At 36.1% G+C, this 26,238-nt stretch overlaps 2 protein-coding genes across 4 annotated transcripts; one reads left to right on the top strand and one right to left on the bottom strand.

Moving 5' to 3' along the window:
• Positions 1-504: 504 nt before the first annotated feature.
• LOC121986443 (pumilio homolog 3-like) lies at positions 505-18,384 on the top strand. 3 transcript variants are annotated; one of them, XM_042540417.1, is made up of 10 exons: positions 506-936; positions 1,034-1,654; positions 2,617-4,151; positions 5,925-6,066; positions 6,142-6,249; positions 16,267-16,479; positions 16,577-16,687; positions 17,066-17,260; positions 17,718-17,892; positions 18,044-18,384. In XM_042540417.1, the coding sequence occupies exons 2-10, from the start codon at positions 1,055-1,057 to the stop codon at positions 18,091-18,093; spliced, it is 3,129 nt and encodes a 1,042-aa protein (XP_042396351.1). In that variant the 5' UTR covers positions 506-936; positions 1,034-1,054; the 3' UTR covers positions 18,094-18,384. The 3 variants fall into 3 exon arrangements, 2 of the variants coding, with proteins under 2 accessions (XP_042396351.1, XP_042396342.1); XM_042540408.1 differs by having other exon boundaries at positions 1,031-1,654; XR_006113422.1 differs by lacking the exon at positions 18,044-18,384 and having other exon boundaries at positions 505-936; positions 1,031-1,654; positions 17,113-17,260; positions 17,718-17,853.
• A 6,833-nt stretch (positions 18,385-25,217) lies between these two features.
• On the bottom strand, positions 25,218-25,989 carry LOC121986437 (light-harvesting complex-like protein OHP1, chloroplastic). The gene is made up of 3 exons (XM_042540399.1): positions 25,729-25,989; positions 25,519-25,641; positions 25,218-25,441 (listed from the first exon to the last, which is right to left on the bottom strand). The coding sequence occupies exons 1-3, from the start codon at positions 25,858-25,860 to the stop codon at positions 25,373-25,375; spliced, it is 324 nt and encodes a 107-aa protein (XP_042396333.1). The 5' UTR covers positions 25,861-25,989; the 3' UTR covers positions 25,218-25,372.
• Positions 25,990-26,238: the final 249 nt, after the last annotated feature.

The following is a 26,238-nucleotide window of genomic DNA, read 5'->3' as shown; positions in this document are numbered from 1 at the left end:
GACATCTATTTTATTGTTTATCCAAGAAAAAAAAACACTATTTTGCCGACCCACGCGTAATATTTAATGAATGAAACAATTATTTAATTAAAAAGAACCATCAACTTATCCACGCTTCCTGAATTAGAAGTATCGGCGGACATCCAAATTGAAGACCCACGTGAGGCCCACTCCGTATCCACGTGAGAATCGGTTCTCTGTCTAAACTCTCAACAAACAAAATATTAAATATCCACTCTACTAAATAAACGTGAGCGATATAGGAATTTTTCTTATTTATTTGGCATGAAAAATAATGTTATATCATTGTGATCATTTTTTTATTAAAAAAATACTTTCTTAAAATCCATTTCAACTTTAATTCACCATCTCAATTTTAATCCTCATTATCACGCCATTAATTAATAAACTCATTTTAGTTGAGAAGAAAACTGTCCATTCAATGTTAATAAACAATCTTTATTACATTGAATGCTCGTAATAAAAACAATCTTCTTAGTTTTTTTAGGGTTCTCGCACGAGCATGGAGCATGGAGCATGGAGCATGATGAATCACTGGCCGTCCGTGTAGTGATCCGACAGCATACATTGCTCCTCCATTGCGTTCTATTCGGCTCACTTTCTCTCTCCAATGGAGCTGACAGAAGGGGCTCGGAGTGGGTACTGTATAAAAAAACATGGTGTTCCGATGCGGAATGACAGAGTGGATCGACGATTGCTAGGCGTTTCGATGTTAGAGATTTAGTTAAAGATCGTAGCCTTTTTCTCTGATTCCTCAGTGAAGAGCGGAAGTTTGCGTGTTCGGACTCAATCTTCGTGTTCTCTGAGCTTGATTCGAGGAGCTTGAGCTCTGGACTACGAAATGATGTATCTTGTCGATTTTATAGTGAAAGATACCATTTTGTTCGCTGGAACCCAAGTCTTTTAGTTTTTGAGGTTTGGAGCTACGAAAGCTGCATTTTCCCCTCCTTTGTTTCTTTCATTTTCTTCGTTGTTGAGTTGATTTTTTCCCTTGCTATCGCGTCGACAGAAGGTTCGACGACAAGAAATTGATATGATGCCGAATATGGGTGTTCGGTCTGTGACCGGGAGCAGTGGGGATGGTTTTGGCGGACAGGATTTCGAGGGCTCGACCGGGAGAAGGCGAGAGGAGAGGGATAATGAAAGGGAGCTCAGTGTTTTCCGGAGTGGATCCGCGCCGCCCACTGTCGAAGGTTCTCTCACGGCCGTGGGAGAGATCTTTAGGCGCGAGAGTGCACTGGGCGTGCCAGATTTTTCCACTGTAAAGAATGGGTATGAGATTTCACCGGAGGAGGAACTCCTTTCCAATCCGGCGTACATCTCCTACTATTACTCGAATATGAATCTGAACCCCCGTCTGCCGCCGCCAGTTCTCTCGAAGGAGGACTGGCGATCCACACAGAGGCTACTTGTGGGAGACTCTTTGATGAGAGGGATGAATGATGGGATAACCAATGGAGGGGAGGAAGAGGATGGAAGATCTCTCCTCTCTAAACAGGCAATCTTTAGTGCGCTGGAGGAGCAACTGGCAAAGCAAAGAAAGATACCTGGATCAGGGGAATGGGTGGAAAGAGGAGATGTATTTAATGGTCTATTGCTCAGGCGCCAGATGAGTTTTGCTGATGTAGTGCAGGTAATCCATTAATCTTACTCGCTATAATCATGCAGTTCTGCTTGTGTATATTCAGGTTCAACTGTTTTGGGTATATTGTAATTGCACATTGATAGCTCAAATTACTATTATGCTTCCTTATATTTGGGCATTTTTTAAAGAAATACTTTATTGCTTTGATTCAGTTTTTTATTTTTACTTAGGTAAATTCTCTGGAAACTATGGTCTGTCCAAGGAAGATAATGCATAAAACTTAGATGCTAGAGTTGAATCTGTATTTGGGCATATATCTTTCCAGACGTTGATTTGGTATGATCTAAATGCCAATTTAGTGTCCACGTGACTTCCTGTTCTATTTTTCAATGAAAGTTGACCTTTTTTGATTTGCTTTGAATGAAAAATTTGTTTATGATTCTACAAGAAACAGAATAACCTGCAGGTTAACTCAGATCAACTGCCACAATCAGTTTGTTGGAATACTTTGTCGGTATATGACAGGGTATATATAAATCATGAATTATTTCCCCTAATATTTCAGGGATTTGTGGATCCTTTTGGTTTAAGTATGTTGGATCTTCAATGTTGTCACTAAAATCCCTTTGCACAAAGTTATAAGAATGAAACGAATGGTTTTCGATGTTGGTTTTGTAGAAAATATGAAGTCGCAGGGCCACTTAACTTCCATTGACATAGTGGACCATAGTTCTAGAAAGATTACATTGTCTACTCAAGTGTTGAAAAAAAAAAACAAGAAAAGGAAGTGTGACTTAATAACTTTGTTAGATGCCAAGTTCCTTCTCTGATAATTAGACAGCTTAGTGAACCACAGATGTAGCAGTTAGTATACGAAGAAATTGATGGGGTCAGTGTGTTGTTTTTTTGTTATATTGTCGCTCCATTCTTGAACAACAGACATAAATAGTTTTTGATATTTGTTCTGGATAGAATCATCCTTGGTATAATTTGACTATTGAATTTTTCAGCATGAAGTTGTGTACGAAAGTCCAAGTTCAAGCCATTCCTTACACCTTGCAAGTCATAATGCTTTTGCTAATGGTCTTGAACAATTGGCTTCTTCCAGCACACACTTTGCATCACACAAAGTATGCACATTAGATGGAGAAGGATTCAGTGCAAAAAGTGACAATGGGCATGAGAAAGTTGGTACATCATTCTGTCACAATTATGCATCTGTAGTCAGCTCCTCCCTGCAGCGAAGCAATACTATGGATACCAAGCATGCTGCCAGAGCTACGAGTCTGTGCTTCCCCCAAATTGGTTCTAGGATTGACACTCCTGACAGGATAACGCAGAGTTCATCTTCCTTCAACGTTTTGCCATCGGATACAGTTGAAACTGATGATGTTTCAGCTTCTTTATCCAATATTAATTTATCAACTTCTGGTTCAATAGTTGATGAAAATATCACAAAGTCAAAAATTCTGCAAAAATTTGATGATAGTCAGAATCTTCTTTTTGCTTCACATTTGGGCCAGAACAAGGTTGAGACGCAACCTATCCTCAAGTGTTCTGATCAAGAATGTTTTGATACTCAGGGTATTCCAAAGTCTAGGAAGTCTGCTTACATTCATTCCCTTAGAAGTTCTGGAGGTCAAGTGGACTTGAGAACTTCAAGTTCAGGTTTAAATGGGTTAATTGAATCTCAAAAATCTCCTGCTGCCTCTATCAATTCATATTTGGAAGCGCGCTCATGTTATATTACTGCAAATGGTGGTTTGTCTTCTCCCTATGAGAATGTTGATGCATCTTTTGCAATTTCTGGGCTGAATGCAGATTCTGAAAATCCAGGATTGTCGGCAAGAATGATCAATCATGTTGGCTTGGAAACTTTGCCTCTGACAGTGGAAAATACTAATATCTCATCTCCAATTGCATCTCCTAGTATGGGGTGCAGGACTTTAGGAGGTAGAGTCTTTTCACCACAAAATTCTGTTGGGCAAGCAGATTTTCAAACTCGTATTGGATTAGGCAATCCAACTGCTCTTCAGGCATCCCTTAATGATTCAATTCATGTTGAACAGTGGATGACTGCTGAATATGCTGCTTATGTGGAAGCTAACTGTTCTGATCCTTCCTTTGAGAGCGGTTATCTAGGCCCATATGCAGATGTACTTGGGATCCAGAAAGCTTACAACGAGTCTTTATTTCGAACACAGAAGCAGTATGCTATGCCAAATCTGGCTAAATCTGGGGTTCTAGATCATAATTATTATGGTAACCCAGGTTTTTGCCTTGCCACTTCTTATCCTGGAAGTCCTTTAGCAAGTTCTATTTCTTCTCCATTTGCACCTGGCAACCCTCTTAGTTTTGATGAGAAAAACATGTGTTATTATCCTAACTTAAGAAATCTAACTGGAGGTGTTCTGGGCTCTTGGCATTCTGAAGCTGCAAATAAGATAGATGGATTTTTCCCATCATCTATCTTGGGTGAATTCAAGAGCAACAGAACCAGATGCTTTGAGCTTTGTGAAATTGCCGGCCATGTGGTTGAGTTTAGGTATATGATAATCTAATTTTGTTTTTATGTCTTAATTTTTTTTTCACATTATCTGGATCATATGATCTAAAGTACATCCATCAACATCATAAATATTCCAATTTGCACAAAAAAAACCAGAAACTGGTAGGCTGTATCACATCGCATGTGTGGGCTATGTTATTATGCTATTGGATATACACCAAAGCTTCTGAGAACACTTCAATAGCACGTGCTCATATTGTTTTTATAATGCCATCATTTGTATAGCAACTGCACTGTATTTTTAGATTAACCACCATAATTTTGTCTTTTTGCCTTATCTTTATCTTAAAAGCTGCTGTATAGTGTCATCTGTTCTTGTAGTTATGTTGAGCAACTGCAGCTTATGAACTAACAAGAGCTGTGAGTGTCAGCTATTTGCCATTTGCTATATATAACTTATTCCAGCCTTCCCACAACTATTAGTGGTGGAGACATTGCTATTTGATTTCTATTTATTTCTTGGGCAAAAGTTAAAAGGCCGCCTTTTTTTTTTTTTGGAGCCATCAAGATGGCGCCTCATTTTGATTTTTTATCAAAAGGGCACCTCCACATATAATTACTCAACTACCCTCCACTATACTGTAACAACTTATTCACATTATTATCTCCCTCTTATTTTTCTCGCCTAAATTGGTATGTTGTAGCAGCTACGAACCCGTAGTTGCTACTCAATTGTAGCAGCTACGATTTCGTAGCTGCTACAACATAAAAAAAAATTAAAGGCTAAAGTTGTTCGGAGGCTCCGATAAGGATTTAAACGACAGTTTTTTGAGTCTGAAATCTGGCCTTTACGGGTTCTACCCCGTAACTAGTTGTAGATCTCTAAATGAACTTCAATTTGATATATTATGTGTCGTGTGGTTTAACTTGAGTCAAAAGTTATGACCTCACAAAATTTAGTGTTTAACATTCACGTTGTAGCAACTACGAAGCCGTAGCTGCTACAACTACGTGACAACTTAGTTGTAGTAACTATGAAATCGTAGCTGCTATAACATGAATGTTAAATCCTAAACTTTGAGAGACCATACCTTTTGACTCGGGTCAAACCACAGAATACATAATATATCAAATTGAAGCTTGTTCAAAGATCTACAACGGGTTGCAGGGAGGAACTAGTAACATGGCGATTTCAAGCTTAAAAAATATCATTTAAATTCTTTTCGAAGATTCCAAATAATTTTATTCTTAAAATTTTCATGTTGTAGCATTGTAACAGCTATGAAACTGTAGCTATTACAACTGTGTAACATCTCAATTATAGCAACTACGAAACTGTAGCTGCTATAACCCGCCAATTTAGGCGGGAAAAAATAGGAGAGAGATAATAATGTGATTAAGTTGTTACTGTGTAGTGGAGGGTAGTTGAGTAATTTGACATGGGGTGGGGCATCCTTTTGATAAAAAATTAACACAGGGTGCCCCTTTGACAATTTGGTAAAAAAATGGCGCTCTTTTAACTTTTGCCCTTATTTCTTTAATTGTGTTCCTCCATTTTTATTGGCCTTGGGTTTTTTTTTTTTTTCCCTTTGCTCTTTTCTTGCTATCCGCCTAGTATCATTCATGCATTTTAGATCTTCCTTTGATATCCCAAAGAATATAATGTGCCATATTGGCCATGCTATGCTTTACTGTTGCTATATCGGCACCTTTAGAGTCACAGTAGTACATTTCCAATATGATACTGTTGTTCCAGAATTTGTCATATCATGCGTGAATATTAAAACTGAGTTTAACCTTCCTGTTCAGTACTGACCAGTATGGGAGCCGTTTTATACAGCAGAAACTTGAAACAGCTACTACCAAGGAAAAAAACATGGTTTTTGATGAGATTATGCCTCATGCTCTGTCTTTGATGACTGACGTGTTTGGGAATTATGTGGTCCAGAAGGTACCAGCTTGTTATTTACCTGTTTTGTTTGGATGAATTCCTTCGAAAAAGGCTTACAAACTATCTCCCTTTCAGTTTTTTGAACATGGCTCATCAACTCAAAAAAGGGAATTAGCTAACCATCTTAATGGACATGTACTGGCACTCAGCCTCCAGATGTATGGTTGTCGAGTGATACAGAAGGTACTTTTTAGTTCAAAGTTGTCTGATTATTGGCTTCATTCTGAATTATGATCTCCTTATACTTGATTCTGATTTTGGTTATACTGGAAGCCTCATGCTTATGCTACTCAACGTTCACAGTACATATGAATATTGTTCTTATATGAAATATATGTTGGAAACCTACAAAGGTAACCCAAAATTTCAAATGGAGGGAAAGAACTTAGAGGTTTTGTTGGATCAAGACGCACGTGAGAGAAGGGGGGGGGGGGGGGGAATCACGTGGTATTGAAAAACTCGTCTTTTTATATTTTAAAACAAGAGTATGCAGCGGAAAAAGAAATACACAGAAACGGGAAAAGACACGAACACAAGGATTACTTGGTTCGAAGCCTTCGGCGACTCCTACTCTAAGACCCACGTCCTGCGGACTTATCGATGGACAATTCACTAAAAGCCTCTTCCGGAACCGCCGGAAGAGATGATCGAATACAAGAGATAGGGACACTGTAACAACCTACACTCCTTTTTAAAGCAGTAATAAAAAGTGAAACACTTAATAAAATATTACGAACAATTAAGAACGCTCGTGTGTTGCTGTCGGTCTGCCGGAGATGATCGGATGACTCGGAAGGGCAGCTTGGTGGTAGACAGACTTCTATGAAGTAACAATGGGAAGCCGAAGTAGTCGGAAAGCCGATTGGACATATAGAAACTCGTGTAGTAGTTGTCTCTAATGGCTTGGGCGAATCACCCTTATAAAAGGTGTAGAAGACACCTTCCATAGCCTTGAAGACGCCTCTAATATGAGAAATCTGATCCTGAATAGCCTGGTCCTTATCTGCGACGAAGTCTGAATTTTATCTTGTGGAAGGCACCTTCCATGACATTGAAGGCGCCTTCCATGTGCCTCGGGCACTGTCCACCCGAGGCCTTTCGTGCTCTTTTTACCCTATAAAACATGTTAGTCCAACAATACAAAGTATACCTTACAAGACAAAGTTTAGCACAATCATAATAAGAAATAATAATTAGATCCTGTCTCTCCAAGATCAGGATCTAGTCAGAGTCTCAATTTAGGTTTTCGAAATGGACCTAAATTGGATCGACGTCTACTGTTCCTTCGAATGGGGACGTGTCCTCACATAGTCACTTTCCTCCAGTGACTTATCTTTACTTACCAGGTGCAGAGTTACCTCCGGAATCACACATCCGGACTTCGGGAATCAAACATCCCGATCTACCGGAATCGCACATCCGGTCTTCTCTAATCGGGAATCACACATCCTGACCCTTGCCAAAATCCCACATTCGAACTTCAACCTATCGGGAATCGAACATCCCAACTTGTCGGAATTACACATCCGGTCTTCAACCAATCATGAATTGAACAAAATCCTGACTGGGTTTAATAAACCCTGCACACTCGATAACAAAATTAGACTACAACAACACCTAACTTAACTCATTTGTCATTAATCAAAACTTGAGTTAGACCGTTAGTACAAATTACACCAACAATCTCCCCCTTTTAATGCAATGACAACCTGGGTTAGAGTTAGGAAAAGATATGTAAAAAGATATGCAATAATAATTGATCCAAGAGAAAATTAATTAAGAAATATTAATTGTTGTTTTATTCTGTTGATTATTTTAGGGTTAACTTTTTCTTACTTAACCTACTTAATCCCTTAACCCTCCCCCTTTGACATTCATCAAAAAATATGCAAGTATGTATACCAAAGTACTGAAACACACAAATAAGTATAAACTTGTCAAAATAAGCCTAAAAACTTATAGGTTTATTGTAGGGAGGAGGTTAGAGTGTAAAGAATTTCCACTTAGATAGTGTTCGAATTTGATAACAGATTTTGAAAGCTAACATTTTCAAAAGTAAAGTCTAAAAATGTGAAGTGTACACCAAGAAATTTTGCAAAGTAACTTTTCAAAATATTTGGAGAGTGGGTTACAAATTACTTTTCAAAACAACTTTCAAAATAATCATAAAAAAAACTTTTGTTAAAAGAAAGTTCTAAGAATTCGACATATTTTCAAAAGATCCTTTAACCAAAAAGTTTAAACAAGTTTAAAGTATTTTAAACAAGAGTTTTGGAGTTGTTTGCAAAATAATTGAAACAAGAGGTTTTATCTTAGAAATATTTTAAGTTATTGTGAGTAAAAGAAAATTTCTAAGTTATTGAAATAATTGTCAAATACAATTTTGAAAATAAAAGTTTCAAAATAGTTTCAAAAGGTTTTCCCAAACAAAATAATAATAGAAATATTGGCTTTACTAGTTTTAGGAAGGGATAAATAATTGTGAATTCATGTTGCAAATTTTGAAAAGAATTTTGAAGGGGATTGTGAAATCATTTTGAAAGTATAGAAAAGAAATAAATAATTTAGAAAATCATTTTTAAATATCCTCCCTGAAATAATATTTATCTAAGAATTTGACCTTAAATGTCTAACCGTTAGTTACTAACTAACTACCAGACGATAGCAATATTCACTGGGTTAGTCAAGTTAAGTAAATGTATTACTTAACTTGATCATTGTAATTTTTGTATTTTTTGCCTAGACTTATATTGATGCACTGATATAAGCATCTGAAGTCCAGGCAATAGGCCTGTGCATCTCACGCCGTTCTAGGTTTGTGAATACACAATCAAAGTAGACTTATTGTGCTTGTGAGATGCTCAATTCCTAGATCTATAGGAACATGCTTTCTATAGATTTGATCTAATCTAAGGCCAAAATCAATTTTGAAATGCTAAGTAAATGAGAATTTTTGAAAATATAAGTAAAGAACTTTTCCTAGAATTTGCAAGCCATTTGAAAAATTATTTTGAAAATAACAGTCCTAGTCTATCGCGCACATTCCAAGTTGCCTTTGTAGATCATTGAATTCGAATTCTGGTAGCGGTTTAGTGAAAATGTCAACCAAGTTTGATTTGGACTCAACATAGTTGAGCTCAATGTCTCCTTTGGAGACGTGATATCTAATAAAGTGGTGTTTAATTTCAATATGTTTGGTTCGTGAATGATACACTGGGTTTTTGGTTAAGTTGATAGAATTGATATTATCAATATGGACTTTTATATTTTTATATGCCAAGTTAAAGTCTTTGAATGTGTGCATCATCCATAACAGTTGTGCCACACACTCATCCATTGCTATGTACTCTACTTCAGTAGTAGATAAAACAACACGGTGTTGTTTTCTACTAAACCAGCGGACAAGTGATGGTCCAAGTAGTCGACATCCACCACGTGTGCTCATACGATCTAATTTACAGCCGGCATAATTTGAGTCAGAGTAATCAATTAGTTCAAAACAAGGTGTTCTCGGGTACCAAATTCCTACATTTTGTGTGCCTTTCAAATATCTAAATATTCTTTTTACATTAGTTAGGTGAGATTCTTTAGTACAAGTTTGGTATCTAGCACACATACTAACTGCAAATAAAATATCAGGTTGACTTGCAGTTAAGTATAAAAGGCTGCCTATTATGACACTCCTATAATATTTTAGATCTATGAGTTTACCATTTGGATTACTATTTAAGTTTGTGTTTGCAACCATTTGGTGTTTTTATTTCTTTGGTATTTTCCATTCCAAATTTTGAGAGTAATTCTTTTATATATTTTTGTTGGTAAACATAAGTTCCTTCAGTAGTTTGTTTAATTTGTAATCCTAAGAAATAGATTAGTTTACCTACTAAGCTCATTTCAAATTCTAGTTCCATTAAGGTTATAAATTCTTGCAAAAATTTTGAGTTGGTCGAACCAAAGATTATATCATGTATATATACTTGGGCTATGAAAATGTCTTGTTTGAGTGATTTTGCAAATAAGGTTGGATCAATTTAACCTTGGTTGAATCCTTTGGAAATTAGATAGGAGGTTAATATTTCATACCAGGTCCTAGGTGTTTGTTTGAGACCATACAATGCTTTCTTTAATTTGAACACGTGGTCAGAATGATGTAGACTCTCAAACTTAGGTGGTTGACCTACATACACCCCTTCTTTAATTAGCCCATTTAAGAAGGCGGATTTGACATCTATTTGATAAAGTTTAGAACCTTGGGCTACAACATTCTAATAAACTCAAGTCTAGCCACCGGATCATATGTTTCATTGTAGTCAAGTCCCTCTACCTGACTAAATCCTTTGGCAACTAGTCTGACTTTGTTTATAACAATTTTCCCATTTTCACTTAGTTTATTTTTAAATGCTCATTTTGTTTCTAGTACTTTTTTATTATCAGGTAGTGGTACTATGTCCCAGATTTCATTTCTTTCAACTGGGCCAGCTCTTCCTGCCTGGGTATAATCCAGTCTGGGTCAAGTAGGGATTCTTCTATTGTTTTGGGTTCAATTTTGGAGATTAAAGGTATTTGACTTAGGTTTCTAAAGGATGATCTAGTCTGAACTCTTAGGTCTGGATCACTTATAATTTGTTCAATTGGGTGGTCTGAGCTAACTCTTATTCTTTTAGGCTCAACTTGTGTTTGTTCATTTTCTTTGATTGATTTTGTTCATCTTTGTATTTATCTTTTGGGTTTTCACTTACTCCCCATAGGTCAGTGCTGACTCTAACGAAATCAATTGGTTGATGTTGAGTTGAGTTAGATTCTTTAGAGTTTATAATTTAGTCGAATTTTACATTGATTGTTTTTTCAATTCTTAGTGTAGTTTTATTGTAAAACTCTATATCCTCTACTGGCTAAGGAGGATCCTACGAAGATTTCATTTTCTACTTTGGAGGTAAATTTTTCTTAGTATTATCTTGTGTTTAATATATAAACACGACATCCAAATATCTTAAAGTATTTAATATTTGGTAATTTATTATAGTAGATTTCAAATATGGTTTTATTATGTTTCTTATTTATTGTTGTTTTATTTTGTATATAGCAGGCTGTACTGATAGCTTTTGCACATAAATATTCTGGTAGCTTATATTCATTAAGCATTGTTCTAGTGACTTCTTGAAGAGTTCTATTTTTTTCCACTATTTTGTTTTGTTGAGGTGTGTTAGGGCACGAGAATTTTTGGTGGTACTCATTTTCTAAGTATAATTTAGTGAACCTATGATTTTTTAACTTCCCTCCGTTATCACTCCTAATTCTCTTGATTTTTAAATCTTTTGCATTTTTAATTTGTTTACAAAAGTTGTTAACTATTTCAAATGTCTTATCTTTATTTTTTAAGAATTTTACTCAAGTGAATCTTGAGTGATTATCAATTATTATTAGACAGTACAAATTTACATTTATGGACTTAATCTCATATGAGTCAAATAAATCTAAATATAGTAATTCAAGGGTTGAATTGGTTTGAGTTTGATTAGTTGGTTTGTGGGTTGATTTAGTCTGTTTTCCTTGTTGACAAGCATTACAGATTGTTGAGTTTAAGTTGGGTAATTTTGGTAGTCATCTAACTAAGCCATTTAGTTTGGTGAGGTTTCTAAAGTTAGTGTGAGACAGTCTCCTATGCCACAGCTAAATTTCCTCTTTTTGTGTCACTTGAGTGAGGAGCGCCAGGTTAATCATATAAATGTTATTATTCCTAAGTCCTTTTAATTTTATTGGAGGGTCTTTTATGTGCTTAATTACACATTCAGTGGATGTGAATCTAATCTTATATTCTGAATCACATAATTAACTAACACCGAGTAGATTGAATTTAAAATTTAATTTAATTTTTTACTTTGATTTTAATTTGAATTTAGTTTAGTTTTAATTTTAATTTAATTGTATTTTTACTCCTTATTCATCTTACCCGATCTATATTTTCGATCAAGTACTTTAAAAATTGCGAGATGAGTTAAGTTGAATTTCAAGGTTTGGTTGACTTTGCGTTAGATTCAAGTTTAGTTTTGGGTTCAACAAACATGCATTCTTTAGATAAATTTCTAAGCTATGGTGGGTCACCTGGACATCATCAGAGTAACCGCGCATTCAAAATTTTTTAAATAGTCCTATCCATTGAACTTAATATAAAAATTTGGTCTAACCTGTTAGGATTTGTAAGGGTAGCTTCAGTTAGTTCCACGATATAGCTTTCCTAACTTATTATCATCCAAAACTTCTCCAGTACCGTTAATCAAGTCAAGCTTTTGTCCCTATTTAATCTAGATCCAATTATTGGTCGGGTAAATTATTATTTTTAGAGGTGCCAACTATTTTGGAGTCTCTCCCTAAATTATTGGATTTTGTATTTAGGTTTTAGGTTTGAGTCAATTTGCTTCATAGTTATAATAGACTTGATTATAGTTTGAGTTTAGATTAATTTTGTTTCTGTTTAATTTAGGTTTATTTGATTTGATTTTATTCTTTAGATTTAAATTTGAGAATTTAGTTTTTGAAATTGAAAGTGAGTTATTTGGTTTATTTATGTAGTGAATTTTACTTTTTGGTACATAGTATGGATTGAGTCCTACTTGCGTGGTTAGACACGCTTTCGGAACCAAACTTTAGTTGATTTTGATTTTTAAGTTAAAGTTAAAAATGATTTGTATTTTATGTTGGGTTTGTATCCGAGTCCGGATTTATTGTACACTGCTCTTTGAGATCCAAGCATCATGTTTAGGTATTTTGTTCCTGAGGTAAATTTTTCCAACTGCCCTTTGAGCTCGTTGACTTGACTTTTCAGGATAAAGTTTTCTTCCTCAAGTTGAAAAACTTGAGTTGAATCTTTGTCTTGAACTTGGCTAGTCACCGAGTTTATGTTCAGTTGTTCCTTAAGGATGTTATTTTTCTTAAGGAGTTGTTTAGCGTGTTCCTTGGTTTTAATTAATCTTTTATTCAGGCAAGCAATTGCTTTGAATGAATTTATGCTGATAAAGGAATTTGCCTTGGGTCAGTCTGACCCAGATGAAGATTCGTGGCTTGACTTGTATTTAGATTCGTCTTCTTCGTCCGAATCGCCTCCGGTTGCCATTAATGCGAGGTAGCTTGCTTGCTTCAGTTTGTCTGTTCCGATCCATCCGAAGACTCATCCCAAGTCACTTTTAGTGCTTTCTTTTGTTTTGTCTTCTTGACTTGGTCTTCGTTTGGGCATTCATATTTGAAGCGCCCCTTCTTGTTGCAACCGTAACATGTGACGTTTGCTTTTGTGTTGTTGGATGCAGACTTGACATTTTCTTTATGTCCCTTTTGGTGAAACTTTTGTTGCATCTAGAGAACATCTTCCTTTCTAGGTTCACTAGCTACTTTTCTTCGTCTGATTCGGATTCAGTTTCAGCTTCAGGTTTGGTTCCCTTTGATGTACCTGCAAGAAAGACAATTCCTTTCTCAACCTTGGGGCCATTTGTTTGTTCATACAGCTCTAATTCACAAAATAATTCATTTAGTTTTAATTTAAAAAGATTCCTCGAGACCTTATAGGCATCTATGATCGATGCTGTGCATTTTGAGGAAACGAGTTGAGAGTGTACCTTATTACGTCCCAATTTTCTAATTGGTGTCCAATTAGGTGAAGGCCGTTGAGGATGTCCTTGATTCGAGCATGGAGCTGATTCGCGGTCTCACCGTCTTGCATTTTAATATTAAATAATGAATTAAGAAGTAGGTCGTGTTTCGTTATCTTTGAGTCGGGAGTTCCTTCGTGTAGCTCGATGAGTTTATCCCAAAGCTCTTTTGCGTTCTCGTGCGGGCTGACTCGGTTGAGTTCCTCTTTGGTGAGTCCGCATTGAATTGTATTCAATGCTTTAGAGTCAATCTGGGCATTTTTTTTGTGACTCCATCTTTCTGCAAGTGGTACTTTTGTTGCTTCGTCTACATACGCCCGGTACCCTCATCGGATGGTGAAATATTGCTCGATGTGTATCTTCAGGTAAACTTCCACCCTCTTCTTCCAGTACGGAAAGTCATTTCGGTTGAAGAGAGGAGGACGAGCGGTGCTGAATCTCTCAAGTTGGGTTATTTGATTACTGAAAAAGGAAAACTAGAAAGAGGTACCAAGACTTGGTCTTGGATTAGTAGTGCTTGAGAGAGAAAAAAATTTATGACTCGAATGGTGTTGCACCGATTTCGTGTAAGAACCGAACGAGAAATAATTACTTGAAATGGTAAATTTTACCAAATTAAATAAATTGCGAAAAACTAAAAATCCAAAAAAAAAATACGATTTCCTCGGTTTGATTGGTTATTGCACCAACTTAGAATATAACTTGCTCTGATACCACTTGTTGGATCGAGACATACGTGAGAGGGAGCGGGGTGATTCACCTGGTATTGAAAAACTCGTCTTTTTATGTTTTAAAACAAGAGTACACAGTGGAAAAAGAAATAGACAGAAATGGAAAAAGACGAACACAAGGATTTACTTAGTTCAGAGCCTTTGGCGACTCCTACTCCAAGACCCAAGTCCTGCGGATCTATCGATGAGCAATTCACTAAAAGCCTTTTCCGGAACCGCCGGAAGAGGTGATTGAATTCAAGAGATAGGGACAGTGTAACAACCTACACCTCTCATTTTTAAAACAGTAATAAAAAGTGCAACACTTAATAAAATATTACCAACAATTAAGAACGCTCGTGTGTTGCTGTCAGTTTGTTGGAGATGATCGGATGACTCGGAAGGGCAGCTTGGTGGCAAATAGACGTCTATGAAGTAGTAGCAGGAAGTTGGAGCAGTTGGAAAGCCAATCGGACGCTTAGAAGCTCGTGTAGTAGTTGTCTCTAATGGCTCGGGCGAATCACCCTTATAAAGGGCGTGGAAGGCGCTTTCCATAGCCTTGAAGTGCCTTCAATATGAGAAATCTGATCCCGAACGGCCCGAACCTTATCCGCGACGAAGTTTGAATTTTATCTTGTGGAAGACACCTTCCATGGCACTGAAGACGCCTTCCATACCATGGAAGACTCCTCGGGCACCGTTCACTCAAGATCTTTTGTATTCCTTTTGCCCTGCAAAACATGTTAGTCCAATAATACAAAGTATACTCTGCAAAATAAAGTTTAGCACAATCATAGTAAGAAGTAGTAATTAAATTCTGTCTCCCTGACACCAAGATCTAGTCAGAGTCTCAATTTAGGTTTCAGAATGAACCTAAATTGGACCGACGCCTACTGTCCCTTCGAACGGGGACACGTCCTCACATAGTCACTTTCCTCCAGTGACTTACCTTTACTTTCCAGGAGCAGAGTTACCTTCGGAATCACACATCCGGACTTCGGGAATCAAACATTCCGACCTACCGGAATCGCACATCCGGTCTTCTCCAATCGGAAATCTCACATCCTGACCCTTGCTAGAATCCCACATCCGGACTTCAACCTATCGGGAATCGAACATCCCGACTTGCCGGAATCATACATCCGGTCTTCAACCAATCAGGAATCGATAATCCCGATTGGGTTTAGTCAGCCCTGCACACTCGATAACAAGGTTAGACTACGACAACACTTAACTTGACTCACTTGTCATTCATCAAAACCTGAGTTACACCGTTAGTGCAAATTGCACCAACAAGTTCTTGACCTCCCTTTGGTCCCCTTGATTTTTACCAAACATTGTTTCCCTTATTAGAACCCTTCTTATCTATGCAGTCTTAGAATTGTCTTTCTGATACCCCATATGAAACTTATAAATAAAATATATACAATTGTGAAGGAACTTTAGGAAGCACTTGAACTTACTTGTCAACAATAGTCTTATTAAGTTCCAACCATTCTTTTCAAAATCTTATTCATGAGATTCATAACGTTGGCACTTGTTTTGGTGAATTCTAGCAAGTTTCTAATCCTTTGGATCGTTTACCTCCTTAATCCGAGTTTTCTTAAGAGATAAGATCTCGAACTACAATGCACTACCCCATCAAAACAGACTAAGAACAATCTCGTTGATTTATTGATCAATTAAAAAATGGTGCTATGATGCTTGTAGCAGTGATTATGTTGGCAGCGTGGTATCGCTGGTTATATCTTTCTTGTTTTTTTTTTGTATTATTATTTGAATAAAGATTTGGTTGAGTTCGATGGAATCATTATTTTGGGCTTAGCAAAACGGTTCACTTGTTGCTACAGGCAATAGAAGTTGTTGACTTCGATCAGAAGGTAAAAATGGTTTCAGAACTTGATGGGCATGTCATGTACTGTGTACGCGATCAAAATGGGAATCATGTCATTCAAAAGTGTATTGAGTGTGTTCCACAGGATGCAATTCAGTTTATCATTTCAACGTTCTATAATCAAGTTGTGACACTATCTACTCATCCATATGGTTGTCGTGTTATACAGGTTCTACAGTTTTGTCACTTTCAACTTCCCTTGTCACAGCTCTCACAACATATCTGTTTGAATATTTACTGGTGTTCCATTCTTACTTTCATCACAGAGAGTTCTGGAACACTGTGATAATCCTAATACTCAGCACATTGTCGTGGATGAGATTTTACAATCTGTTTGCATGCTGGCTCAGGATCAGTATGGTAATTATGTTGTGCAGGTTGGTCGTTTCCTTTACTAATCTACTTTTCCTTTGTGGGATCAGCTTCAGCATGTCTAAAAGTTGTCCCATGCTTATGTTTTACGAACAATTTATTTCTATTAACTCATAATTATAGGTTCTTCATTTGAAGCTATCAGAACTCTATGTTACTTTTAACTAATGTCAGGCCTTAGCTCCTGCTGCATTACTTGTAAATTCTTAAGGACTCGGTCCATGATTACTCTTGCTACTGCTTGCCAAACTTTTATATGTTTTATAATGTGCAATATTTTGGAGGTTGTGAGTTCCGCTCGGTTTCATGTTTAAAACAATGACATTTGAACTTTTCACATAAGAGTTTATAACATAGTTTTCACAAAGCATATATCTTGGCAGCATGTATTGGAGCATGGAAAGCCTGATGAGCGGTCCTTGATTATTAGGAAATTAACTGGACGAATAGTACAGATGAGCCAGCAAAAGTTTGCTTCAAATGTTATTGAAAAATGCTTGTTTTTTGGCAATCTTCAAGAACGAAAGCTCTTGGTAAATGAGATACTGGGATCAACTGATGAGAATCAGCCACTCCAGGTTAATTCCCTTTTACTCACATGCATTTTTTGCTAAACTATCATGGTTCGACGTGCCCCTTTAAAATTTTTACAGTTGTAATTAACTGACATTCCATCTATTTAAGGATCCTTACCAAAGTCTATGTTGTTAAGCTTAGCAAAACACTTTCAATATTGTGAATCAATCGCCATTGCCTGTTAGTAATTAAGAACTAATCGATGTTTTTATACCTATTTTCAACATTGTGAAGGAAATTCAATGTTTGTTTGGAGAGTGTCATGCTTTCTCACCATCTCTCGTATGCTTTCTAATTTTATATTAATCTACTTCCATTTTGGGAGTTGATGGCTGTCTTGAAAATTGAGATTACTTTAGATACTTGATTTGTTCTTTGAATATAGCAAAGAGACAACTGCACTGTCTGCACGTCTTATATTGTTGACGACTTGATGTATCCCTACTAAATTCATGACAGGTCATGATGAAAGATCAGTTTGCTAACTACGTTGTACAGAAAGTATTAGAGACTTGTGACGATCAGCAACGAGAGCTGATCCTCTTGCGAATAAAGGTTCACTTGGATGCACTGAAAAAATACACTTATGGGAAGCATATAGTTGCCCGCGTAGAGAAACTCATTGTCACTGGTGGTGAGTTTGTATCAGTTTTCTTTGTTTCCTTTGATTCTTACGCTCTGTCATCTGTGTTACGGAATGTTTCTAAGATGTCTTTGCTCAATATCTTTTGCACGGAGCAAAAATTATTCATTTTTTCTTCTTCTTCGTTTTTTTTTGGCTGCAGAGAAGAGGATTGGACTTGAGTCATCGTATCCCTCTCAGACGCCGGCATAGGGATGAAGTTGTACAGCTAACTCAGGCTTAGTTTTAGCACCCTCTCTTCTCTGGTGTGCAAGCTTGGCTAGCCAGGTTATAAGAATGCTGGTTTTACTTGAATCTGTATGTTCGTAATTTGACTAACGCTTAGGCTAAGGTGGATTATGTAAATGGTGCCCCACAGAGGAAAAAAAACATAGGTTTTCTATGTTTTTACGAGGGCAAAAATCCAAAGAACTATACAAATCATCGAAGTTTGTCTCTTTTTTTTTTTCAAGTCAAAAGAATGCTGTAATATATTTTTATTTTAATAGTACTTGCAATGTGTAAGTAGCTATTCAACAGCTAATGCCTAGTAGTTATTCAACAAAATTTAATTAGTTTATTTTAATCAAAGTTACTATCCTACCAAAATTATTTTAAAATAATTATAGTAGCTACTTAGGTAATTCTTATAATGTTGTATTAGTTATATATATAGTAGTTGCATTATTTACTGAGTAGTTCTAATAATATTATATATTAATTATTATAGTATTATAATAGGTATACAATAGTTGTCATTGTAGTAACTAATGGTAACGGTTATAATAAGGATGTTTTCGAAATAAATAATATAATAAAATATTTTTTAAAAGTATCCTTTTATTATTTATATAATTTAGAGCAACAAATGTTTTTTTTTGATTGCCAAGAATGAATAACTATTTTGTTCAAGAGAGTTTATTCCTGATTTCCTTATTTCATCATCGTGATTCAAACTCTGCTTCTACCACTATTAGAGTACCAATTAAACTTTGGCCCTTATTTCATCATTGTGATTACTTGGAAGGAGGAGAATTGGAAGGGAGGAGGGTGAGAGGGGACAGCAGAGGAGAAAAACGAGTCCAAAGAATGATGATTACTTGGGATGATATTGTGAAAGGATGAAAACTCTACTTTTTTTTTTTTTCCTTCTCCTTGTGCTGACTTCCAAAACAAAATATCAACCAAGTTATGAACATTTCCAATGACATAATTGTTAGATAATTTATGTGGACTAGCATAATTAATAGGATGCTATTGGGCTTAGCTATAATGGGTAGGCTTGACCCATTATTTCCTAATTTCTGCAGAGACCCCTACTCCTAACCCTTATTTTAAATATGGATTGTCGTCCCATTGAGATGAACACGTACTTTTGTCGACTCGGGTGATAGGAGCAGTTCCTCTTTTTTTTTTTTCTCTATTGTTTAGGTTTCTCTCACAGAAACAAAGATGAACTCATCAACATCTTCTGCTCCAGGTATTTTTTTTTTAACATCTAATTATATCTATCGTATTTTTCCTCATTTGTCATATCTTGAATTAGATTTTGTAGATTATCATTTGGTATCAGAGCCAAGTTAACTAATTCTAATATGACAATGAGTTTTTCCTTCTTCAATCAATTCTTTTCCCTAAATTGATTTTGTGATTTGGAGAAAATCATCGCGTTGCGATTTGATGCATCTCCGGCCATTGGGCGAGTTCCTCCGTGACCTTCATGAAGAACATGATTGCCTTCACATCACTTGTATCTATTCATATAAATAATATGATTCCCCTTTTGATATTTTCCTGACAGCAGATTAAATATTTAAACGTTTATTAAACAGTAATTCACGATCGAATAAATATTTAATATCATGGCTTTCGTCAACATCGTATTTATAATTATAACATAATTATAAATCTTCAAAAAAAAAAAAATTATATCGTGCGCATTTAGCACGGCGCTTGATGGAAGAACCATCTTCTTCAGTTTTAACTGCAATAGTCGACAGAATAATTTAAAAGAAGTCTTTTAAATTTAAGACCAATTTTGTATTGTTGTTGATATTTTTTTTCATAGTTGTGAGCTCGCCTTCGCGAGACGGATTATGATAAAATATTATTATTGGAAAATTGTTATTAATGTGGCATTAGGAATTATTTTAATAATGCACTTACCCTATCGGTTTGTCTTTATTGATATAGTTCTAATGATTGGTAATTATATTTTAAAGTTTTCAATATCCTTTCGATATTAACTTTAAGAATATAATTATTTTATGTGATGTGAGAATTAATTTATGCATTGTAATTCGGGACCCTTCAGCGGGATTGCATTTGCATGAGATAACTTTATTGTGGTCATAAACTCTATTTCTTTTGTTGGATATGCTCGACAATAATCTCCCATTAATGTTTAAATTCCAGCTTTGCCTATGAGTATGAACTCTTTACCAAAGCTGAATGGAACCAATTATGAGGACTGGGTTGACTCTGTTAAGTTATTCCTTGCCATTTCTAATGTTGATGCTGCCCTTACTGAGAATGAGCCTGATGTTCCCACAACTGAATCTTCCGCTGCTGTTATAACAAAACATGAAAAGTGGGCTCATTCTAATAAAGTATGTCTGATGACCATGAAGTTCACTATGGATAAGACCATCAAAGATAATGTCCCTGAGATGAATAGTGCTAAGGAGTTTCTTGAGTCTGTAGGCATGAAATTCAAGAAATTTGATAAGACGGAAAAGGCTTCATATCTTTCATTACTGACAAAGACTAGATATGATGGTGTGTCGGGGGTTCGTGAGCATGCTATGAAGCTCACCAATTGGTACAACAAGTTGAAATCCATGAAAGTGGAATTGGGAAGTGATTTTTTGTTCTGGCAAATATTGGACTCTCTTCCTTCTGAATTTGATATTCTAAAAACTTCTTATAATGCACAAAAGGAGGAATGGACTATTGATGAACTTGTAGCCATTCTTAATCAAGAGGAGCAAAATATGAAGAAGGGTAAGGTTCAAGTTGTTCAGTTGGTTTGTCATAAGAGTAATGATAAAAAGAAGAAATATTTTAAGAATAACAAGCCTCAATTCAAGAAAAAATGGAATGATAAATCAGGACCTTCTGTAGTTCATGAAGATAGTGAACCATCTAGAGTTAAAAAGAGATTTAATGGCAATTGCAAATTTTGTGATGTGTTCGGGCACAAACAATCTGACTGTTTTAAGTTTAAGAAGTGGCTAGAGATGAAGCAGAAGCAAAAGCAAGGTATTCGTCTCGCTTTAGTGTGCTTTGAATCTAATCTTGTAGATGCACCTTCTCATACTTGGTGGTTAGACTCTGGCACAACAATTCATATTGGAAATTCTGTGCAGGAGCTCAAAACCAGGAGAAGGCCAAATGAAGGGGAGGTGTCTGTTGCAGTTGGAAATGGAATGAGTGTTAAAGTAGAGCACATAGGAATAGTTGTTTTGAAATTAAGTGGTGGACATGAGTTGGTTTTGCAAGATATTGTTTGTGTACCTTCTATGAGAAGAAATTTGATTTCAATATCTGTTTTGGATGATTGTGATTACTCTTTCCATTTTGGTTCAAACAAAGTTATCATATATTTTGCATCTGTTATTGTTGGTTATGGTGTCAAGTTGAATAACATGTATATGTTAACTCTTGATCCTCTTTCTACTGAACAACGATATTCCAATATTAATAATGTTGTTGGGTAAAAGCGTGGAAGAGCTATTGAGAACTCTTCTATATTGTGGCACAAGAGGTTGGGACATATATCCCGAGAAAGGATGGAGAGATTGATCAAGGAGAATATTCTTCATAATGTGGACTTCTCGGATTTCAATACTTGTGTTGATTGTGTAAAGGGTAAGCTTACTGCTGGAGTCAGAAAGAATAGAGTTGCAAGGAGTGAAGGAATACTACAGTTGATTTATACAAATATCTATGGGCCAATTACTCCCATTGCTCTAGGAGGATATAGATATTTTATTACCTTTATTGATGATTTCTCAAGGTTTGGCTGGATTGATTTGTTGTGTGAGAAATCAGACTCTTTAGATGTCTTCAAGAATTTTAAAGCTGCTGTTGAGTTGAAATTTGGCACACAAATTAAGAGTGTTAGATCTGACAGAGGTGGTGAATTTTATGGAAGGTATACTGAAACTGGTAGGAATCTTGGCTATTTTGCAAAGTTTTTACAAGATTGTGGCATTGAGGCACAATATACTATGCCTGAGACTCCACAGCAAAATGGTGTTGCTGAAAGGCGAAATCGTACACTCATAGAGATGGTTAGATGTATGCTTAGCCATTCAACTCTTTCTGATTTTCTGTGGGGAGAAGCCATAAAGATAACAACTTATATTTTAAATCATGTACCAAGTAAGTCAGTTCCAAGGACTCCATATGAACTTATGACAGGGAGAAAACCTACTTTAAAACATTTTCGTGTCTAGGGTTGTAAGGCAGAAGTTAGGCTCTACAATCCAGAAATAAAGAAGCTTGATTCTAAGAGGATTAGTGGTTTCTTTGTAGGATATTGTGTTGGCTCTAGGGGTTCTAGATTTTATTGTCCTAATCATACCACTAGAGTTGTTGAATCTGATCGTGCTGTCTATTTTGAAAATGATTCAGAATATATTGTAACTTAGGAGCCACGTGTTGTTAGCTTCGGAGAAGAGCGTGTCGCTATTCCTGTACCCATTACTCTTTTGCCTAATTCTATGCCAGACGTTCTCACTCATGATGAAACCACAAATTCTACTGTTGATGCAAATGTTGATCTGCATGTTGATCATGATGTTCAGAATCCTGATGTTGTTGTGCCTCAATTAAGGCGATCTGAGCGTGATCCCACATCTACTGGATCTACTAGATTTAAGGATTATGTTGTTTATTTGCAGGAACATGAGTTTACTAGTGTTGGGGATTCTGACCCTATTACTTTCTATAAAGCCGTTTCTGATTCTCATAGTTCACAGTGGTTGATTTCTATGGAAGATGAAGTAGCTTCTATGCAAAAGAATAATGTTTGGGATTTAGTGGTATTACCCAAAGGTTGCAAATCAGTAGGTTGTAAATGGATTTTTAAGACTAAACGTGATGCTAAAGGTGAGATAGAGAGGTACAAAGCCAGACTTGTTGCTAAAGGGTACAACCAGAGAGAAGGCATAGACTATAAAGAGATGTTCTCTCCTGTCTCTACCAAAGACTCTTTTCGTGTTGTGATGGCTTTAGTTGCTCATTTTGATTTAGAGCTTCATCAGATGGATGTTAAGACAGCATTCTTAAATGGTGATTTATTTGAGGATGTCTATATGGATCAACCTGAAGGTTTTGTTGAAAGTGGTAAAGAGCACATGGTTTGCAAATTAAGAAGATCCATTTATGGTTTAAAACAAGCTTCTAGACAATGGTACTTGAAGTTTGACCATATTGTAAGTTCTCTTGGCTTTGAGGAAAATGCAGTTGATCAGTGCATTTATCTAAAACAGAGTGAAAGAAAATTTATCATTCTTGTTCTTTATGTTGATGACATTCTTTTGGCCAGTAATGATGTTGGTTTTCTGAATGACACTAAACAAATGCTTACAACTCATTTTGATATGAAGGATCTTGGTAATGCATTTTTTGTTTTGGGCATTGAGATTCATCGTGATAGATCTCGTGGTATCCTTGGTTTGTCTCAACAAGGGTATATTGATAGAATTCTGAAGCGGTTCAATATGCAATTTTGTAAGCACTGTGCTGCGCCCATTCAAAAGGGTGAAAAGTTATCTAATGACCAGTGTCCTCAAACTGAAAGTGAAATGGTGAATTCCATATTCTTCTGCAGTTGGCAGTCTTATGTATGCTCAAGTTTGTACACGTCCTGATATTGCTTTTGTTGTGGGTGTACTTGGGAGATACTTGAGTAAACCTGGTGTGACACATTGGCAGTCTGTAAAACGTATTTTGAGGTATCTAAAAGGTACCAAAAATTATATGATCACATATAGGAGATCAAATCATCTTGAGGTAACAGGTTATTCTGATTCTGATTATGGAGGTTGCCCAGATGATCATAAGTCCACATCAGGATATATATTCATGTTAGCTGGAGGAGCTATCTCTTGGAAAAGTGTCAAATAAACTCTTATAGCTACATCAACCATGGAAGCAGAGTACATAGCTTGTTATGAGGCCACATGTCAAGCGATATGGTTGAAAAACTTTATTGCTGAATTTGATTTTGTGGAGACTATCTCTAGGCCTCTCACTATATATTGTGATAACTCTACCATGGTGAGTTTTTCTCTCAAAAATAAGAGCTCAAAGCGGACCAAACACTTTGACACAAAATTCATGTTTGTGAGAGAGAAGGTTCAAGAGTTTAAAACTCGTGTCGAGCATATCCCTACAAAGCTTAATATTGCTGATCCTCTAACCAAAGGCATAACTGTTAAAGCTTTTGTTGACCATGTAACCCGTATGGGTGTAGTAAGGCCTTTTGATATTTTGGGTTAGTGGGAGTTTATGTTTATGTTTTCTTATGACCTCATATTTATAATATTTGAGACATTGAACAATATTGAGATATTGCTCAAATAATAACTACTGTTGTATATATATTGTGATGGCATATTGTGTATTGTGGAGACATTTCGGACCCAGTCTCAATTTTGTTGTTATTATATGACATCTTGGGCAGATGTTTGGGTCATTTTACTGGGAAATAACATTTTATTCAAATTTTGGCATGTCATTTTGTTGGACTTTCCCATTTATCCATATTCTATTTTGTTGTTGGGTCACATGATATAAGTATCTTACAATGCATGATATCATTATTCCTTCGAATGTGATTTTCTGTATTATTAAGATGCTTATAGTTCCATTTTGGACCTTTTTCGTGTTATGTGTTGACTTATTTTGGCATCTTATTATGGTCACATATTGTTGATTAATCTGAATGTATTATGCTGTCCAAGTGGGAAAATGTTAGATAATTTATGTGGACTAGCATAATTAATAGGATGCTATTGGGCTTAGCTATAATGGGTAGGCTTGGCCCATTATTTCCTAATTTCTGCAGAGACCCCTACTCCTAACCCTTATTTTAAATGTGGATTGTCGCCCCATTGAGATGAACACGTACTTTTGTCGACTCGGGTGATAGGAGCAGTTCCTCTCTATTTTTTTTTTCTCTATTGTTTAGGTTTCTCTCACAGAAACAAAGATGAACTCATCAACATCTTCTGCTCCAGGTATTTTTTTTTTTTTTTAACATCTAATTATATCTATCGTGTTTTTCCTCATTTGTCATATCTTGAATTAGATTTTGTAGATTATCATTCAAAACAAAATATCAACCAAGTTATGAACATTTCCAATGACATAATAGCACCATTTAAGAATCATTTTTCAATAACACAATCAAATTGTAACCCACGAGAAAAGCTCTGTCACTGTTCTTCTTTGATAGCCCATTGCAGTGCTGCGAAACGAATCAAAGAGGGAGATCCAGCCCTTTCCCTACTTCTACTCCAATCATCTGAAGAACTCCCTTGTTAAAAATCTGACAAAACTAGCTGATTCAGAAACTAAGACCTTTTAATTTGCAAATCGGCTAAGAAAGAATGGTAGAGGGCTCACCAGCTCCGCAATGAAAATCCCAACGAGGCCAATCATGCAAACTCTAGAATTCCAAACCTCTGCGGTCCTCGTGAAGCCTAGGAATGGCTCTGTGAGCCTGGGCTCATCTTTAGGCAACTCAACCTTAGAAATTTGACCACAAAAGGCTAGTAATTAAGCTCATTGTGAGTCGAGCACGCAATATTTTATTCGGGGATAGAGATTACATACCCCAGCAGGAAGCTTGGCAGCTCTTATACTGAAAGATTTAGGCCTGTTGAGGCGGGGAAGGCAAGAGGAGTTCCTTCTGGGAACACTTGGGAAGGATTGATGTGGAAGAAAGGTGGGTGAAATGGTCGCCATGCTTCTAGTTTGGGATTCCTCTCTAAGCTTTCTTCAAACTCTGCTTCTGGTGCTGGTGCTTCTTCGTCCCCTTGTCGAACTGTTGCCTTATCACAATTGTTGGACTCCAATGACTATGTGTTCCTTTGAGAACCACAATTGCGTAACAACGCTCCAGCCTTTAGCTCAATTGGACGTGTATTTTCTTCTTTTGTTACTTTTATTATTATTATTATTATTATTATTATTATTATTAAATTGAGAATAATTTATAAGACTTTTAAATCTTTTAGATTGAAACACGTAATATATATTGAGCGTAAAAATCAAAATCACTCTTTGTAATTATTATATCACAGTGTTATTATTAGTATTGATAAAAATTAAAGTATTGTTATA

The sequence above is a fragment of the Zingiber officinale genome, chromosome 1B, assembly GCF_018446385.1.
Source record: "Zingiber officinale cultivar Zhangliang chromosome 1B, Zo_v1.1, whole genome shotgun sequence".
Lineage (NCBI taxonomy): Eukaryota > Viridiplantae > Streptophyta > Magnoliopsida > Zingiberales > Zingiberaceae > Zingiber > Zingiber officinale.
Note: the sequence above shows the minus strand (reverse complement) of the source record. Positions and strands in the feature narration are given on the sequence as shown.

Coding starts and splice junctions, on each gene's coding strand:
- LOC121986443 (XM_042540417.1), top strand. CDS start 1,055: ATGATGCCGAATATGGGTGTTCGGTCTGTGACCGGGAGCAGTGGGGAT. Junction 1,655..2,616: donor GTTTTGCTGATGTAGTGCAG/GTAATCCATTAA, acceptor TGAATTTTTCAG/CATGAAGTTGTGTACGAAAG. Junction 4,152..5,924: donor GGCCATGTGGTTGAGTTTAG/GTATATGATAAT, acceptor CTTCCTGTTCAG/TACTGACCAGTATGGGAGCC.
- LOC121986437 (XM_042540399.1), bottom strand. CDS start 25,860: ATGGCGACCATTTCACCCACCTTTCTTCCACATCAATCCTTCCCAAGT. Junction 25,642..25,728: donor CTGCCAAGCTTCCTGCTGGG/GTATGTAATCTC, acceptor CAAATTTCTAAG/GTTGAGTTGCCTAAAGATGA. Junction 25,442..25,518: donor GGATTTTCATTGCGGAGCTG/GTGAGCCCTCTA, acceptor TAGTTTTGTCAG/ATTTTTAACAAGGGAGTTCT.